Source organism: Talpa europaea (genome assembly GCF_964194135.1).
Source record: "Talpa europaea genome assembly, chromosome: 10".
NCBI lineage: Eukaryota > Metazoa > Chordata > Mammalia > Eulipotyphla > Talpidae > Talpa > Talpa europaea.
In genome coordinates this window covers 70,342,052-70,356,109 of record NC_140077.1, presented here as the reverse complement: position 1 = coordinate 70,356,109, position 14,058 = coordinate 70,342,052, and the positions used below count along the sequence as shown (strand labels likewise).

At 60.2% G+C, this 14,058-nt stretch overlaps 1 protein-coding gene across 1 annotated transcript; it reads left to right on the top strand.

The window, feature by feature from the left end:
• The first annotated feature begins 3,181 nt into the window (after positions 1 to 3,181).
• Positions 3,182 to 4,037, top strand: G0S2 (G0/G1 switch 2). Its single transcript, XM_084245395.1, has 2 exons — positions 3,182 to 3,295; positions 3,406 to 4,037. The coding sequence occupies exon 2, from the start codon at positions 3,457 to 3,459 to the stop codon at positions 3,763 to 3,765; it is 309 nt and encodes a 102-aa protein (XP_084101521.1). The 5' UTR covers positions 3,182 to 3,295; positions 3,406 to 3,456; the 3' UTR covers positions 3,766 to 4,037.
• The last annotated feature ends 10,021 nt before the right edge of the window (positions 4,038 to 14,058 follow it).

Here is a 14,058-nt window from a genome sequence, read left to right as displayed (position 1 = left end):
GGAACCAGAGTTACTAGGGCGAAAAGGCATCTGGTTGGAAGACCACCTAAGGGCGAGAATGAGGAAGCCCACTTAGGGGCAAAAATGAGGACCTGCTGATACCATCAGAAAACAACTGTTCCTCCTTACCTGCAAGCCCGGTTTCCCTCTTCCCATCCTATAAAAACCAGCCTTCCCCTGACAATAGGCGCTGCTTCACCGAGCCCCATCTTGGGTCTGTGAAGTTCGCCCGGGAATGCAATAAAGCCCCCTTTTAAAGTTATTCTGTCATCCTCGTCTTTCCCTCCTCATCTTCCCCTGCAGAACAATTCACCCAGCACAAAGTCACAGGCCTGAAACAGGCAATTCATAACCAAACTTTCATCTTCGCAGGGCTGCCTTGGTGCTGCTAGAGGCAGAGTGCAGGGCGAGGGCTAAATGCAGAAAACCACTGTCCCTAAGCCCAGGAGGCACCTCTGGGCACCCAGCCCTGCCAGAGGCTGGCTAGCTCAGTCCCCGCTCCTGGCACTGCCCAGAAGGGGTGCCACAGCAGCTCTAGGGCCTCTGAAGGGCCCACCACATACATGGGTTTTCCTGGCCCTGTGGACACAGGGCACAACAGAACAAAGTCTGGTCCTTATGGCGCAGTCTTCCCATGGCAGGGCAGGCAGACAGGCAAGGCAAGAAGCGCCTGCGGTCAAGTCACACCTGAGTGCATGGGTACCAGGCTGGCTCTACGGGGAGGGTGGGCGGGGAAGTGGGGAGGCCTCTCCTAGGAAGAGCCTCATGGCTCAATCCAGAGAACGGGTGAGATGGAGCTAAGAAGGCCCGAGGCTGTAGGAGCTGGCTCTGCACCCCAAAACGCCAGGGTCCCAGGATGCTCAGCTGAGAGACCGGGGGCTAAGGTCGCCCATGTGACTCAAGATCGTCCCTGATGTCTGAATGACAAGGAACTCTCACTGATGCACATGACATGAGAGGATCACAAGGACCCAAGGGGGGTATCAGAGATTCCAACAGCTTGGTCATCTCTGCTCTGAGGTCCCTCTAAGCCCTCTCCCCCGGGAACACAGCGACTGGCAGTGAAATGAAACTAATAACTGGGGCTTGGGCATATCCAGCCCTCCCAGACACCTCTGTGCCAGGCCACGGTCGTCAGTGCACAGCTCCCAGCGAGTGCTAGCCCCTGCACTTCTGGACCCTGCCCGTGGGCCCCTCCAGATCATTCTCAGCAGACTGCTCCAGGTGTTCGTGTTTGGGAGAAAGGGTTTTGGAAAGAAAAAAACACACAAATTTTAAACTGGCCTGTCCTGTCTTCCTAGAAAGCAGGGAATGAAATGTTGGGGTGGACTCAAGGGCCGGATGTCCAGTGTCCCCGTTCTGCCCCAAACCACCACAGTTTCAGTTCTGTGAAGTCCTATGTCGTGGGAAAGCTGTCAGCCCTGTCCAAACAGGGACAGTAGGTCATGGACAGCTGGGTGACCACAGCTGCTGCCTGTGTCTGCCCCCGTGATGCAACTGGCCTCTACTTACCTCATGTGGCCCATAGGCGCAGCCAAAGCCTGCCTGACCCCCACCCTAGAAGCTGGGACCAGAAGATGGGACCCCCACTGAGCAAATTCCTAGCGTGTGCTGACCCCCCACCCCCAGCCTCCTGGCCCCACCAGCACCCCGAGCCCCACCGCCACCTGACCCAGGAGCCCCCTCCTCGGCACCCCGCCCGCCCACCCAGCCCTCTCTGCCCAGCAAGCTGGTGGGCCTGGGCTGGGAGTCTGATTACTACAGGGAAGCGCATCTAATACCGCAGATTCCAAGAAAGGGGAACCCCAGATAAATGACAGCCTTGGGGAGCTGAGGCTTGCATCTGGATTAGAGACAGGAGAGCTTACTGGCCAGTGGGGCCCAGAGGCAGGGGCCCGATACAGGGTGATGCGGGGACCACACACCAATGACCAGGGCAGGGGAAACTGAGGTGAGGGTCCCCGGGGCACATCCAGAGGCCACGTCCTGAGTGCTTACAGTGCCTGCGGCTCTAGGTGGTCCCGGAGCCGGAGACGCAGCAAAGACACCAAAGCTAACACCAAAGCTCCACAGCCTGGCCACATTCCACATGTGGAATGCCAACCAAGGCAGGCAGTGGACACAGTACCAGGGCAGCTCCAGGTAGCTGGCTCATAGAGCCTGGCCTCAGGGGCTGGCAGCATCTTTAAAGTGGAGTGTCAGGGACTAGACCCTAAGGAAAGCCAGTGGCTCCAGCACCAAACACTGGGGCCTAAGCAGCGCTGTCTCCTGGCCCTCCACCCTGGCTCGGGGCTCACAAAGACCAACCGGCACTGGGTTGCATCACTGACCTTTGCCATTCTCTGGCCTGTCTGGCCCCCTCCTCCCCTGCCCTCTCCCTGGGGCTGCTGGCAGCCCTTTGCCCTATGGGGCTCCTCTCCCCAGCCTCCCGCCCGTCCCCATAACCAGAGGTCCACCAGGCACCCCACCGTGAATTCCGCAACTCAGCCGACTGGCCTTGGGCGCCCACCCAGAGAGGCTGTCAACTGCAGCAGCAGCCCTGCCATTCCACGCCCTCCCCCCATGGCCACCTTCCTGCCCAGGCAGGAGGAGCACACAGGCAGCCCCTGCCTGGAAAGGTGTCCTGTGAGGGCTGCCAGAGCCCAAGCCCTGCCTGGGAGAAGGAAACCGGTTGGGCAGGAAGGGAAGCCCCAGGCTTTGGTCACCCAGGATCCCTGTGATCCCCCACCTCCACCCCTGCAGAAATGGCAAGTCTTTACCCAAAAGCCAGACTTTGCAGTTACTGAGAAACCCCAGATGCCCTCCCTGGGGGTCCTCCTCCAGCTGCCGCAACAAGGCAAGCCGTGCCTCCCTCCCCCAACACACGCGCTAATCGAGTCGGTGGCAGGTTCCTCCCTGGGGCTGCGGCCTCCGGGCACCCCGCGGCCCCCCCAGGTCCTGCTCACACAGCGCCTGCGTGCAGTGCTCATGGCCGCTGCCCCTCCTCGCACGCGCCCCTCCCCACCGCTATCTCCCCTCCCCTCCCCTCCCCTCCCCTCCCCTCCCCTCCCCTCCCCTCCCCTCCCCTCCCCTCTCCTCCCCTCCTCTCCTCTCCTCTGGCTTGGGCGCCCCAGCCCAGGCTGTGGGAGGCGGGGCTCCGGGAGAAGATATAAGCTGGCGGGGACTCCGCCGGTTGCCTGCTGCGGAGTCTCCACCTGGAAGAGCCGGGCGGCGACGGGGAGGAGGCAGAGCCCGCGCGGCGCCGACACCTACGCGCTGACCGCCACTGTGCCGCGCCCGCCCCGCTGTCACCGAGGTGGGTCCCGCGGGAGGTGGGTCCGTGAAGGGCGCCCCAGAGCGCGCGGGGGCCGGGGAGGGCGCTGGGACCCCGGAAAGCGGCTCAAGGTCCCGCCCACGCCCCTGCAGGTGCCGCCCGCCCCGCGCAGAGCCCCTTGCAGAGCCCCACGACCAACAGCCATGGAGACAGTGCAAGAGCTGATCCCTCTGGCCAAGGAGCTGGCGACGCAGAAGCCCAACCGCAAGCTGGTGAAGCTGTACGTGCTGGGCAGCGTGCTGGCCTTCGTGGGCGCCCTGCTCGGCCTGGTGGAGACCGTGTGCAGCCCCTTCGCCGCCGCCAGCCGCCAGCGTGAGCGGGAGGCTGCCCTGGCCGCGCTGCGGGACGCCCGCCAGCCTCCGGGCCTGCAGACACAGGCGCTGCTGGAGAAGGGCAAGCCAGAGGCCGTGCCGGCCAGCAGGGTCCCCGTACTCCGGCAGCACGCCTCCTAGGGATGCCGCATAGAGAGGCAGGAGAGAGCAGGAGAGGGGAGACAGCCAGTGGAGAGTGGAGAAGCCGACTTCCAGACTTGACCCGCGGGGATCCACCAGGAGTCTGGATGAGTTTGCTGCTGTGCAGCACCCCAGGGGTCAGCCCAAAGCCCTTCCCTCTGCCCCATGCCCTTCCACCGCACCGGGGTGGCGTGAGGAGACAGCTTTTTATATGATTACTATTACGAAGACCATCATTTTGCATTTTGAAATAAAACAAGTTTTATACTGTGTCTCCTGACCTGATTCCTGGGGCACAGGAGCCAGTGGGTGGCAGCGAGACTGGGCTGGTGGGCATCTGAGCAGAGGGGCCCCAGCTCCCCTGCCAAGTCCTCTACTGGCCACTTGGCCTATTGTCTGCTCATGGCAGTGGGCAGAGACTGGCCTGTAAGTCCTGGTGAACCAGTCTCTGAGCAGTGAACGCAGGACAGCTTGATCCTCAGCCAAGGGTGCCCAGGCCCACCCACCTGCCTCCTGGAGGCCCTGCCGCCATGCTGCTTTCCTCTCAGATGGGGTGGGGGTGGATGGTTGGGGGAAGAAAAGAGGAGTAAGAGAGGGGGAGTAAAGAGAGAGAAAACAGGAGGAAGGAGAAAGAGGGAGGCAGGAGGAAGAGGGAGGTGAGCTTGGCGAAGGCCAGGCCTGGCTCACGCAGCCTTCCTTCTTCCCGTCGGCTGGGCCCAGGGTCCAGAGGAAAGTCTGGTTGTCCCACCCCTGAGCCCTGTTCCTCGGGAACCAGCTCACTCCTGGAAATAACTGATTTGGCTTGGCTAGGCTTCAGCACAGGAGGCAGGTCAGGCTCTGGCCTGCGCCAGCCTCCTGGGGGCGGGTAACCGGGCACCCGCGGTAACCGGGCACCCGCGCGGGGGATCTGGCCAAACACGCCACCCGGCCAATGGCTGTGATCACACTCGGGCTCCATGGGTTGTCCCACGCCGCCATTATCTCGCCAGCTCTGATCCCGCCCACATTCCTGCCTCAGCCAAATGCCCCCTCTTGCCACTGCCAATGAAGGGCAGTGGCAGTGGGTGAGGTCAGGGGGCAGGAGGCCCACTCCAGGGAGATGGATGCAGCTGCTCGTCTCCCCTTTCGGAACCAGGAGATTCTGCTCCTTATTTAGACGCAGCCTCATCGACTGTGCCAGCCTCAGGCATGCCGGTCTCCCATCCAAATGCCTTTCCTGTTACGTCCATTTTCCCTGCTGCAACCACCCCTCCAGTGCCCAGCCCCAGCCCCTCCTGCGGACGCCTCCCTTCAGGCCTCTCTTCTCATCCCCTGGGGCACCCTGACAGAGCTCTGGGATCTGCCCCCATCTAGGCCCTGGCCCCTGCCTGCTCAGGCCCCGGCCTCCTTGTTGTTCCCAGTGCCTTCCCACTGGATGGCCCCCTCACCAGCCGGGGCTCTGGAACCGTGACCCTCCAGGTCTCCAAGAGGTTTGCCCTCAAATCAGCCAGCAGCCAACCCCATGCTACCGCTTCTTACTTAATCCACAGTGCCTGATTTTTTTTTTTTTTGGTATGCCTATACAGTTTTTACACATTTGCCTAAAAATACAGTTGACATTTATACATTACTAATCTAGAAAGTTGTGGCCATGTCTGCACCTGTTCAATCTGCCCAGCCCATCAAGGCCCAGCTTCTGAAATCTGTCCTCCAAAGAGAAGACTTTTCCATCTGTTTTTCTTCCTAGTCTCATGCAGAGGAGCCAGGTACTCCGGGTTGCCAGCATGTTTACCTCCTAACTGACCTTCTCATTTCTCCGAACTCTTACAGACCAGTGCCTCGGGGCCTGTGCCATGCGATTCAGACAGGGGCACTACAGATGGGGGTGCCCCTCGGGGCAAGCTTCCTGTGCCAGAAACCAGGCCTTTCTGAGTTCAGAGAAATGATTGAGCCCCAGGCGCAGGGGAGTGCTTCATAAGTACCTGCTTGCTCAATTAGTCTCCTTATGAAGTCAGGGTGTGGACCTCAGTGGGAAGAGGGGCAATTTGGTCCCCAGGAGAATGCCTGGATCCAGTTCTGGTTGCCCAGCAGGGGAGAGGTCCGAGATGCTCCTCGGCCTTCCCAACTTAGGCTTGGGGTTTTCTCAGCAGCCGGGATGAGTGACAGCAGCCCATGTCCGTCCTGTGGCGCTGTGGAGCCTAGAGAGCAGAGTGGGACTCTAAGCACCCCGCTGAGCCAGGCACCAAAGGGAAAACCCTGCCAGTGTCGAGGCCCAAAGGTCTCTATTCCAAAAGCCACCCTGGCAGAGACACCTGCTTAGATTCAGGTGACTGGGCAGACAAATGGGCAGAGAGCAGCTCACCTGCAGGACAGTGGGGAGCCCACTAGAGAGATACCCCATTGCCCACCTGCACCCAAAGGGCCGCCATATTGGCTCAGTCAAGTCCAGTGAAAGAGACTTATTTTGTGTGGCTTGAAACCAGTCTAGTAGGTACCCCAGTTTGCGGGAGGAAGACCTTCCTAGGTCACTGAGAAATCAGAGCAACTCAAACCACAGCAAGTTGCCTCAGGAAGCGTTTTACGGGCCCCTGCCGGAAGGCTTCCAGGCAGACTTTGGAGAAAGCCTTTCTGAACGTGGAAGGAAATTAGTCACACCTCCACCTGAGGTCCTCCTTCTCCTGGACTGAGGTGCTGACAAAGGGGACACTGAGTCACCAGGAGTCACATTCTCCATCTGTTAATTCACTATCCAGCCAAGATTTCACAAGGGCCTACTGCATGCCCAGCGTGTGGCTGGGAGCTGGGGGGTGGGGACCGCAGTGGACAGGCGCTGCATCAGGGCAGGACGGCACACTGGTCTCCGAGATTTGGGGACACCCACTTGGAGGAGGGGTCAGGGCCAGCACCTCTTGGGGGCATCCCCAGACATGCTTCGGAGACCCGTCTTTCTGTTTCCGCCAAGAGGGCCTCAGTCATCTCCACGGCTCTGTCTGCAATGTCCTCAAGCGCCCTTGTCGCCAGCTCCCGGTTCTGAAAGGAGAGAAGACTTTTCCATCTGTTTTTCTTCCTAGTTTCATGAAGAGGAGCCAGGCGCTCCGGGTTGCCAGCATGTTTACCTCCTAACGCACAGAGGACACCCGGCCTCACGTGGGGTATTGTTCAAATGTCTGTCTTTTTTCTCATGAAATCTCCTGATTTGTATTTGATCCTGAGAAAACAAAAGAAAAAAGAAATGTCTTTTTTGTTTCACTCTTGGGTCTTCTCCAGAATTCTCTTGGGCAATCTTCTGCAGGCTATTTTGGTTTGTCATCTGTTATCTGTGTCCAGTGCACCTTGAGAAGGAAGGTGGTTGAGGTGAGGCAGGCTGGAATCATCACTCCTATTATGGAGCCCCTAACCCAGGGGACCCCTCCCTCCTTCCTCTCATATGTCTACCTGTGGGATCAGCCCAGAGGTCTGTGGGTCACAAAGATGATTCCAGAAGGAGCTGACCATTGAGAAGTGGGTGCACAGGCAGGCCTGTTCCAGCACTTTCCGCAGAGGCAGAGCCAGGGTCAGTAAGCCAGGGTCAGTGAGCGCCCAGCGTGTTCATAGTTAACAACCGTCGTGCAAGTCCTCAGGGAAACCGGGAACACTACCCCGCACGTGGCCCTGGGCTCCCCCAGGGTCCTGTGTCCTGGGGGCACCCTGATGCCTGCCACCAGGACTGGTCCCCTGGCCTCCCTTTGGGGTGCCCTCTCCCAGCACCTCCTGACTGCAGGAACCCTCCAAGCGCAAAAGCCATCTTGCTTGGCCTGGGTTTCATCTTCTTGTATCAAGTGGCAGGCCAGCTGGTTCCTGCCCTGAATCAGGTCTTCTGGCTCCTCCCAGAAGCCAACCAACTTCTGAGCAGGAAACTGTGCCCCTCCCCAAAGAGTGGGAAACCGCAGAGGAAGAGAGAGATGAAACGGAAGGAAGGCGGAGGAGGAGGGAGCGGGAGGAGAGACGCAAGGACGAAGGACATCAGTGAGGAGACGTCAAGTTGGGGAGAGTCCCCAGCAAGGTAGGGCTTTTTAAAATTACATTCTGCCTAAAAGCACCCCGCTGTGTGCCGGTGCCTAGCGTGGGGTGGGCCTCAGAGGGACACCCCGAAATTGTGCGTCTCCGAATAGACCAGAGGGTCAGGCTGAGGAGAGACAGCACCGCCAAGCGTGGTCACAGCCACCACGGTGCCCGGGCTCTCGACACGTGGGAGGGAGTGGGGCGCCACGGGAGGGGGTACCGTCCTGGATCGGCACCAGCCGATCCTTCTGGGACAGAGAGTTACATCGGAACCAGAAAGTTGCAAAAACAGTGTAAAAAATGTCTGCCTCTTGGAATTATTCAAAGATTGCCAGTCGCCAGCAGCTCAGAAAGTGGCTTGAAAGCGATGACAGAGCAAGAACAGGCTGTGCTGAGTGTAGGGCCCCCGGTTGGCTGTGCACCCATCAGCCTCAGCTCACGTGTTCCCCCAGGCCTGGTGCTGGCTCGCTTCTCTCCAGGGTAGCTGGATCAGCCCCTGCGCCCCTCACCTGGGCCTGAACACCCCTACGCTGGGGATGCCCGGCTTGGGGCTCAGGTAGAATCCGAGGCCCCTCTATGAGGTCAGCCTCGCCACTGCCCGGCCCCAGGACCTTCCTCACCCCCACAGAAGGGCTGCCCAGAAGGCTGGCTTCTGATCGACTCTTAAGAAGGATTAAAATAGTTCCGGCTCCACATAGCATCTGCAGTTTTCATGACAGTTGGCTGTGCAGAGCCAGCGCCCCCGGCTTCTCCAGCAGAACTTAGCACTCCCAGGGACACCCTTGCGGGGCACCCATCTTTTTTTTTAGTGCTGTATTTCTCCCTGGGGCTTGTGTGAGTAAGCTTTGGGGAGGGGGTGGGAGCAGGGAAGAGGTAGGAAGATGCTCACCTCTGCTTGCTGCCAAGATCGGAAAGGATTGCCTTTCCCTCTTGAGGGTGAGACAAAAATAAACCCCCAATTCCTCTTTCTTTACACGCATGTCAGCAGCGCCACCGAGCCCTGCTGCATCTAGTTTCTGAGCTGGAACATATCTTAAAGGTGACGTCCCATAGTTACCAGGGGAAGGGATTGCAGACAAGACAGGGGGCACTGCCCAAGGCCACAGAGAGTTCAGGAGTGCAGGGGACACGTGTGCATCATGGCCCTCTCTGGCACGCAGCCTTGCAAGGCACCACCCAGATGGTGCAAGACAGAGGGCCAGGGCTTGCCGGGTGCTGCTGGTTAAATGAAGCATCGACAGAAAGATGCTCAGGGACCTGCCTGTGGGGACGGTACAGGAAACAAGACCCTGTAGGTGAGAGGGCTGGCAAGAGGGGCGGAGAGGAGAGCAGGGACTTAGGAGGCCCGTCCTGAGGGGACACCCATGTCACAGGCTGCAGATGGGAGCACCCCAGCCTCAAGGCCTCCCCGAGAGGCCCCCGAGAGAGGAAGATACGTAGGTCTGTGGCTCTGCCTGGATGCCTAGGGCCAAGTTCCAGACACTGTGGATACTCACAGTGCAGGGACAGTGCCCCCCATGCATCCCAGGGATCCTGCTGTGGCCAGCTCTGTTGGGGTGCTGTTTCCAGCCCCCTGGCCATCACATGCCCTCCCCTCTGCAGGAGAACCCCCCATCACTGTGACCCCAGCTTCCCTTCGAGCCTGAGCTCAGCACCACTTCCTCCCTAAGTCTGTTCCGGGCATGGCTGGCGAGAGCCCAGCGGTGCTTCCCAGCACCCTGCAGTGCTCCCCAGTGCCCAGTGGTGCTCCCCAGAATCCCTGTGTCCCATCCCAGGATGTGATCACAGATGATGTGATATGGCCTCCATGTGCTGCCCCTGCAAACTCACCACCCCTGTGAAGAAGGACATCAGTGTTCCTGCACCCACAGCTCCAGGCCTATAGGAACGCCCCCCCAAATTTGGAAACATGGAGGACTGAACAAATGAAATGCTCCCCCTCCTTTTCTTCCATAAAACAATTTAATTAAAAGTCTTGTTTCCGTGCTCTTGACTCTGGTCGTCGGGGGCCAAGGGGCCGTGGCAAGCCCCATAGCAGGACCGAAGGTGACGCCACAGCCTCCCAGGCAGACGTGGCTGCAGGACAAACACACACTGTCCTGCTTCCTGGCACACACGCTGGTTCTGCAGCCCCGGCGGAACCAGGCAAGGCCCCAGGGACACAGTGGAGGCTTCCAGGCTGAGGGAAAGTGGACGACCCTGATGAGCAGAGGGGCCAGCGGGAGGCCACCACACCTGCAGAGCTGGAGAGCCAGAGGGGCACCCAGGAGGGAAGCCCCAGGCACATCTCTCCCCTTCTAACAGAAGAAAGGATGCTCATTTTCTGGAGAAACTGCCTGAGGAAGCTGGAAGCTTAGTCAAGAGAGAAACGCCACCCCCCACCCCCACCCCGCACCCCTCCTTGACTCTGTGCCCCGGGGTTGCTTACACTGCTCCTCTCAGCCTGCCCAGCCTAAGGGTACCTGGCCAAGGGAAAAGACACTGACAGCTGGGCCCCGACAAGACGGTGAAGAGCCAGCCCGACATTACCCACACACGTCCAGCGGCCGGGGGGGCCAGACCTGGGGCAAGGCCTGAGCAGGGAAGATGGAAGCCTGGCAGAGGGGCCGAGACACTAGAGGGATCTACAAAGAACCTCCTCGAAGCATGCCCCCCACACCACCCCGGAGCCAGGGGCCATGTGAACAAGTGCCGGGAAACCCCTGTCTAGAAAAGGGGGCTGGAGAGCTGCAACAAAGCACTTTAAGCCAAACTGGACCTCTAGAGAGTGGAGCGATACGCTGAGGAACCCTGATGGCATTCCAGAGGCACCGGTGAGGCCTGTCCAGACCAGCCCAGGGTGGTGGCACAGGCTCTTCAAGATGGGAACAGAGAACGGGAAGACATGGACCAAACAAAAAAGGCCCCAGAATGAAAGATTTGAATGCCCACGTGGAAAGGGCGGCTTGCCTGATGCCACAGTAAGAAAGTCCCCCCTAGTCCATCATTGGGAGTAGAAGCCCAGGACTACACGGGCCCAAAGTTCTAGAGAGAGACAGTTCACAGCCCACAGGTTGGGGGTGCAGGCTCCTGGCCAGCGGGCAGCGTCCTCAGCCCAGAGAAGGGGATCCCCAAGCGGAACCGTTCCCAGCCAGGGGACTAGGGGAGAGAGGCACGGGGGTTTAGGTCCCCGCCCCTCCCGCTGCCCCAGGCCTAGCAGCAGATGCTAAATGCAGACCTGCCCTCCACCACCCACACCCTGTTCACCAGGAAGGCAGGCAGGACAGAGAGCAGCAGGCACTCCCAGCAGCCAAGTGCACGTGCGGGCACTAGAGTCAGGGTCCTCAGCCACCGTCCGAGGTGGGCCCAGGAGGAGGCCAGAGCCTGGCAGGTGCCGCCACTGAGCAATGGGGTCCCTCCGAACCCTGAGAATGGATGTGGTGACACCCCCGGAGCTGAGGGTCCGAACTGCAGGCAGGCATAGCAATGTGTTTGCAGAAGAGCAGCATTCAAGCATCCCACGTAGGAACTCGATTCTAAAAGGGCAGAATCCAGAAAGAGCCATTAAAAGCGTGTTGTTCAAAAATGTGGAGCTGATTCTCAGAAGAGAAAAAAATGGGACTTTAGAGAAGGGTTGCCCCATGGGATGGGACACGAGGGCAGCTGCGCCCTTCAAACCCGAGGCCCATGTGACCCCAAACCCTCCTCCCATCTGGGACTCGTAACCATTAGACTTCTTTTTAAGAAACAAAACAGAAAAGGCCTTAGTCCTCAAGGCGGGTGTCTACCAGGGACGCTGTCCTCCCCGTGCCCACCGGAGTACCCCCCCCCCCCCGCACCGGTCGCTAGGTCCCCAGCTGGATTCTCACAGGTTTCAGAATCACCTGGAGCCTTGTGAGTGCTGTCCTGGGTCCCACCCTCACTGGCTCTGACTCCACAGGCCCTGGGACCGGGAACCTGCCCTGGGCCAACGCCATTTGGTTCTGGGGCTGGCACAGTTGGGGACCTCAGCGAGAGCACATGTGGGTGTGTCTCGGTGGGTGTGGTGTGACTGTTTGCACGTAGATGTCAGTGTGTCTGCGTCCCTCTCTGAGCATGGGGATGCCCCTGACTGTTGGAAGCCAGCTCCAAGGACCCCTGGGCCTCCAGGCCTTCCAGCCCCGCCTGAGCCTCGCTCCTGGCCCAGGAGCGCCCTCTGCGGGCAGGAGTCAGCTATAGCCTTTGGCCTTGGCCTGGGCGTGACCCTTCCCTGCTGCACATTCCTGGGTCTCCCTGCCCTCCAGCTCCCAACCATGCCCTCCAGCTCCCAACCACGCCCCACAGCCCAACCCTCAGCTCCGCAGGCTCTTCCCACAGCAGAAGTCATGCACGGCCCAGCTCAGCGTCCACACTTTGAGAAAATGCCTAAGGCCCAGGGTGAAGGTGCTGGGGCTCCCAGGGCCTGTTCTCCGCTTCCTGCCGGCCCCCACTCTGCGGCCTCCCCCACCCCTTCACCCTTCCTGCCACACCAAGCCTCTGAGACCTCCATGTGGGCTTCAGAACAGAGGCTGCTTCTCCTTGAGACCCAGCCGCCGGCCGCCGGCCTCCCCAGGCCACTTCTTCTGTCCCTCCTTTGAGGCTGCTCTCACGGTGGCCCCGGGATGCTGGAGCAATGTTGCCCTCATTTAGAAAGACACAGCGGCCCGACCGGAAGCTGCTCGTGCCAAATTGGGCCTGCTGTCCACCCAGGGGCCGGCATGTCTGGAGGGCCATCCGCCCTCAACGGAGCCACCAGGCCTCCCAAGGCCCTGCCCAGGCCTGAAGGAGGGCGACCTGGCACGCCCTTCTGCTCTCAGCTGGAAACATCTCTGTCCCCCACCTGCCAAAGCTTCATTTTGTTGGTTTTTTCAGGGCTCCTTTCTGTCTGCCACATGGGCCCTGACCAGGAGACCGGCCATGCCCTCCAGGCCTAGCGGAGTGGGAAGACAGGCAGGGCACCCGGGTAGGAGGGGCACCCCGTGCTTGGGGAGCCTTGGGGAGTGCCCCGCGCTTGGAGAGCACCCTGCATCTGGGGAGCAGCCTGTACTTGGGGATCACCCTGCATTTGGGGAGTACCCCAGGCTTGGGGAGCACGCCCCTGGGTCCAAGTGTGCCCTGCTGGGTCCGAGGGAGGCTAGAAAGCTTCCTGAGGGATAAGGAGTGGGAAGGAGGAGGGATTTTGAAATCTCTGAGGCCCTCACAAAGCTGAACTGTGCCCTGGGCCTGGCACTTATCCCAGGAATGAGGGAGGCTGCGTGGGGAGCTGGGGGTGGGGGGTGGCCTCTGTGTGGTCGGTCGGGGGGGGTGGTCGGGGTCCATCCCACAGCCTCATGCTCTTCGTGGCTTCACCAGTTCCTTAGGGTGTCCTGTGTTCTTTGCTAGTTCCTGTTTCCCAGCCTCTTTTTTTCAGTAAGTGGATTGGAGATTAGAGGCAGTGGCCTCAGCGGTTCATGGTGGGGAGTAAGTTCCAGGGTTGCGGGCAGGCAGGAGGGTCCTGGTCTCCATCTCAGTACCCGGGAGGGGTCTGAGAAGTAGAGGGGCAAGAGCACCAGAGGACGCAGGCCAGTAGGCAGCTCCAGCGAGACCAGGAGGCAGAGTGGAGGGCTTGCTGAGTAATGGAGGGTCACAGGAGGTCTCAGTGGGAGCCTAGATAGAGCCTTCTGGGTCCACAGTGTCCGGGAGACTGCTGGAGTCCCTGGTGGAGACAGACCCGAGGAGATGTGAGCTCATGAGCCACCCCCACCAGCCCAGGGCACCTGCCCAAGCGTGAGGGATGCGTGTCCACCAAGCGCTGGCCAGATGGACATCAGGGCAGTGCTGCCCACCAGCTGCCCAAAGCAGGGACGCTCCAGCATCAGCCCCACAAGCGGGCCATGGAGCGAGGCCTCTGCATGTGGACTCAGTGGGACTGGGGGCTCTCAGAGCCAGGAGCCAGGGGCGTAGACACGAGGCCACAGCACAGGTGACCAGGGCAGGGAATGGGTGCAGCTATGGGGTGAGACGCGTCTTCTGGGGTGGTGGGCTGTTCTAGGCTGGCCTGTGGGGTGGCCTCCCTGCTCTGTGAGTTTATTTAAAATCACAGACTTGCACGCTTCTGGTATCTGAGGGAGGGAGGCCCCGCACACGCACGGGGAGGGGCACTAGGGCCCCGGAGGCAGGGGGCGGCTTGCTCAGGGAAGGCCAGGGCAGAGGCTGCAGTGGTCAAAGATCCCAGAGGGAAAAGAAGGCCGGGGGAGGAGAAGGCCCGCAACACAGGGACCCAGGACAAGGAAGGCA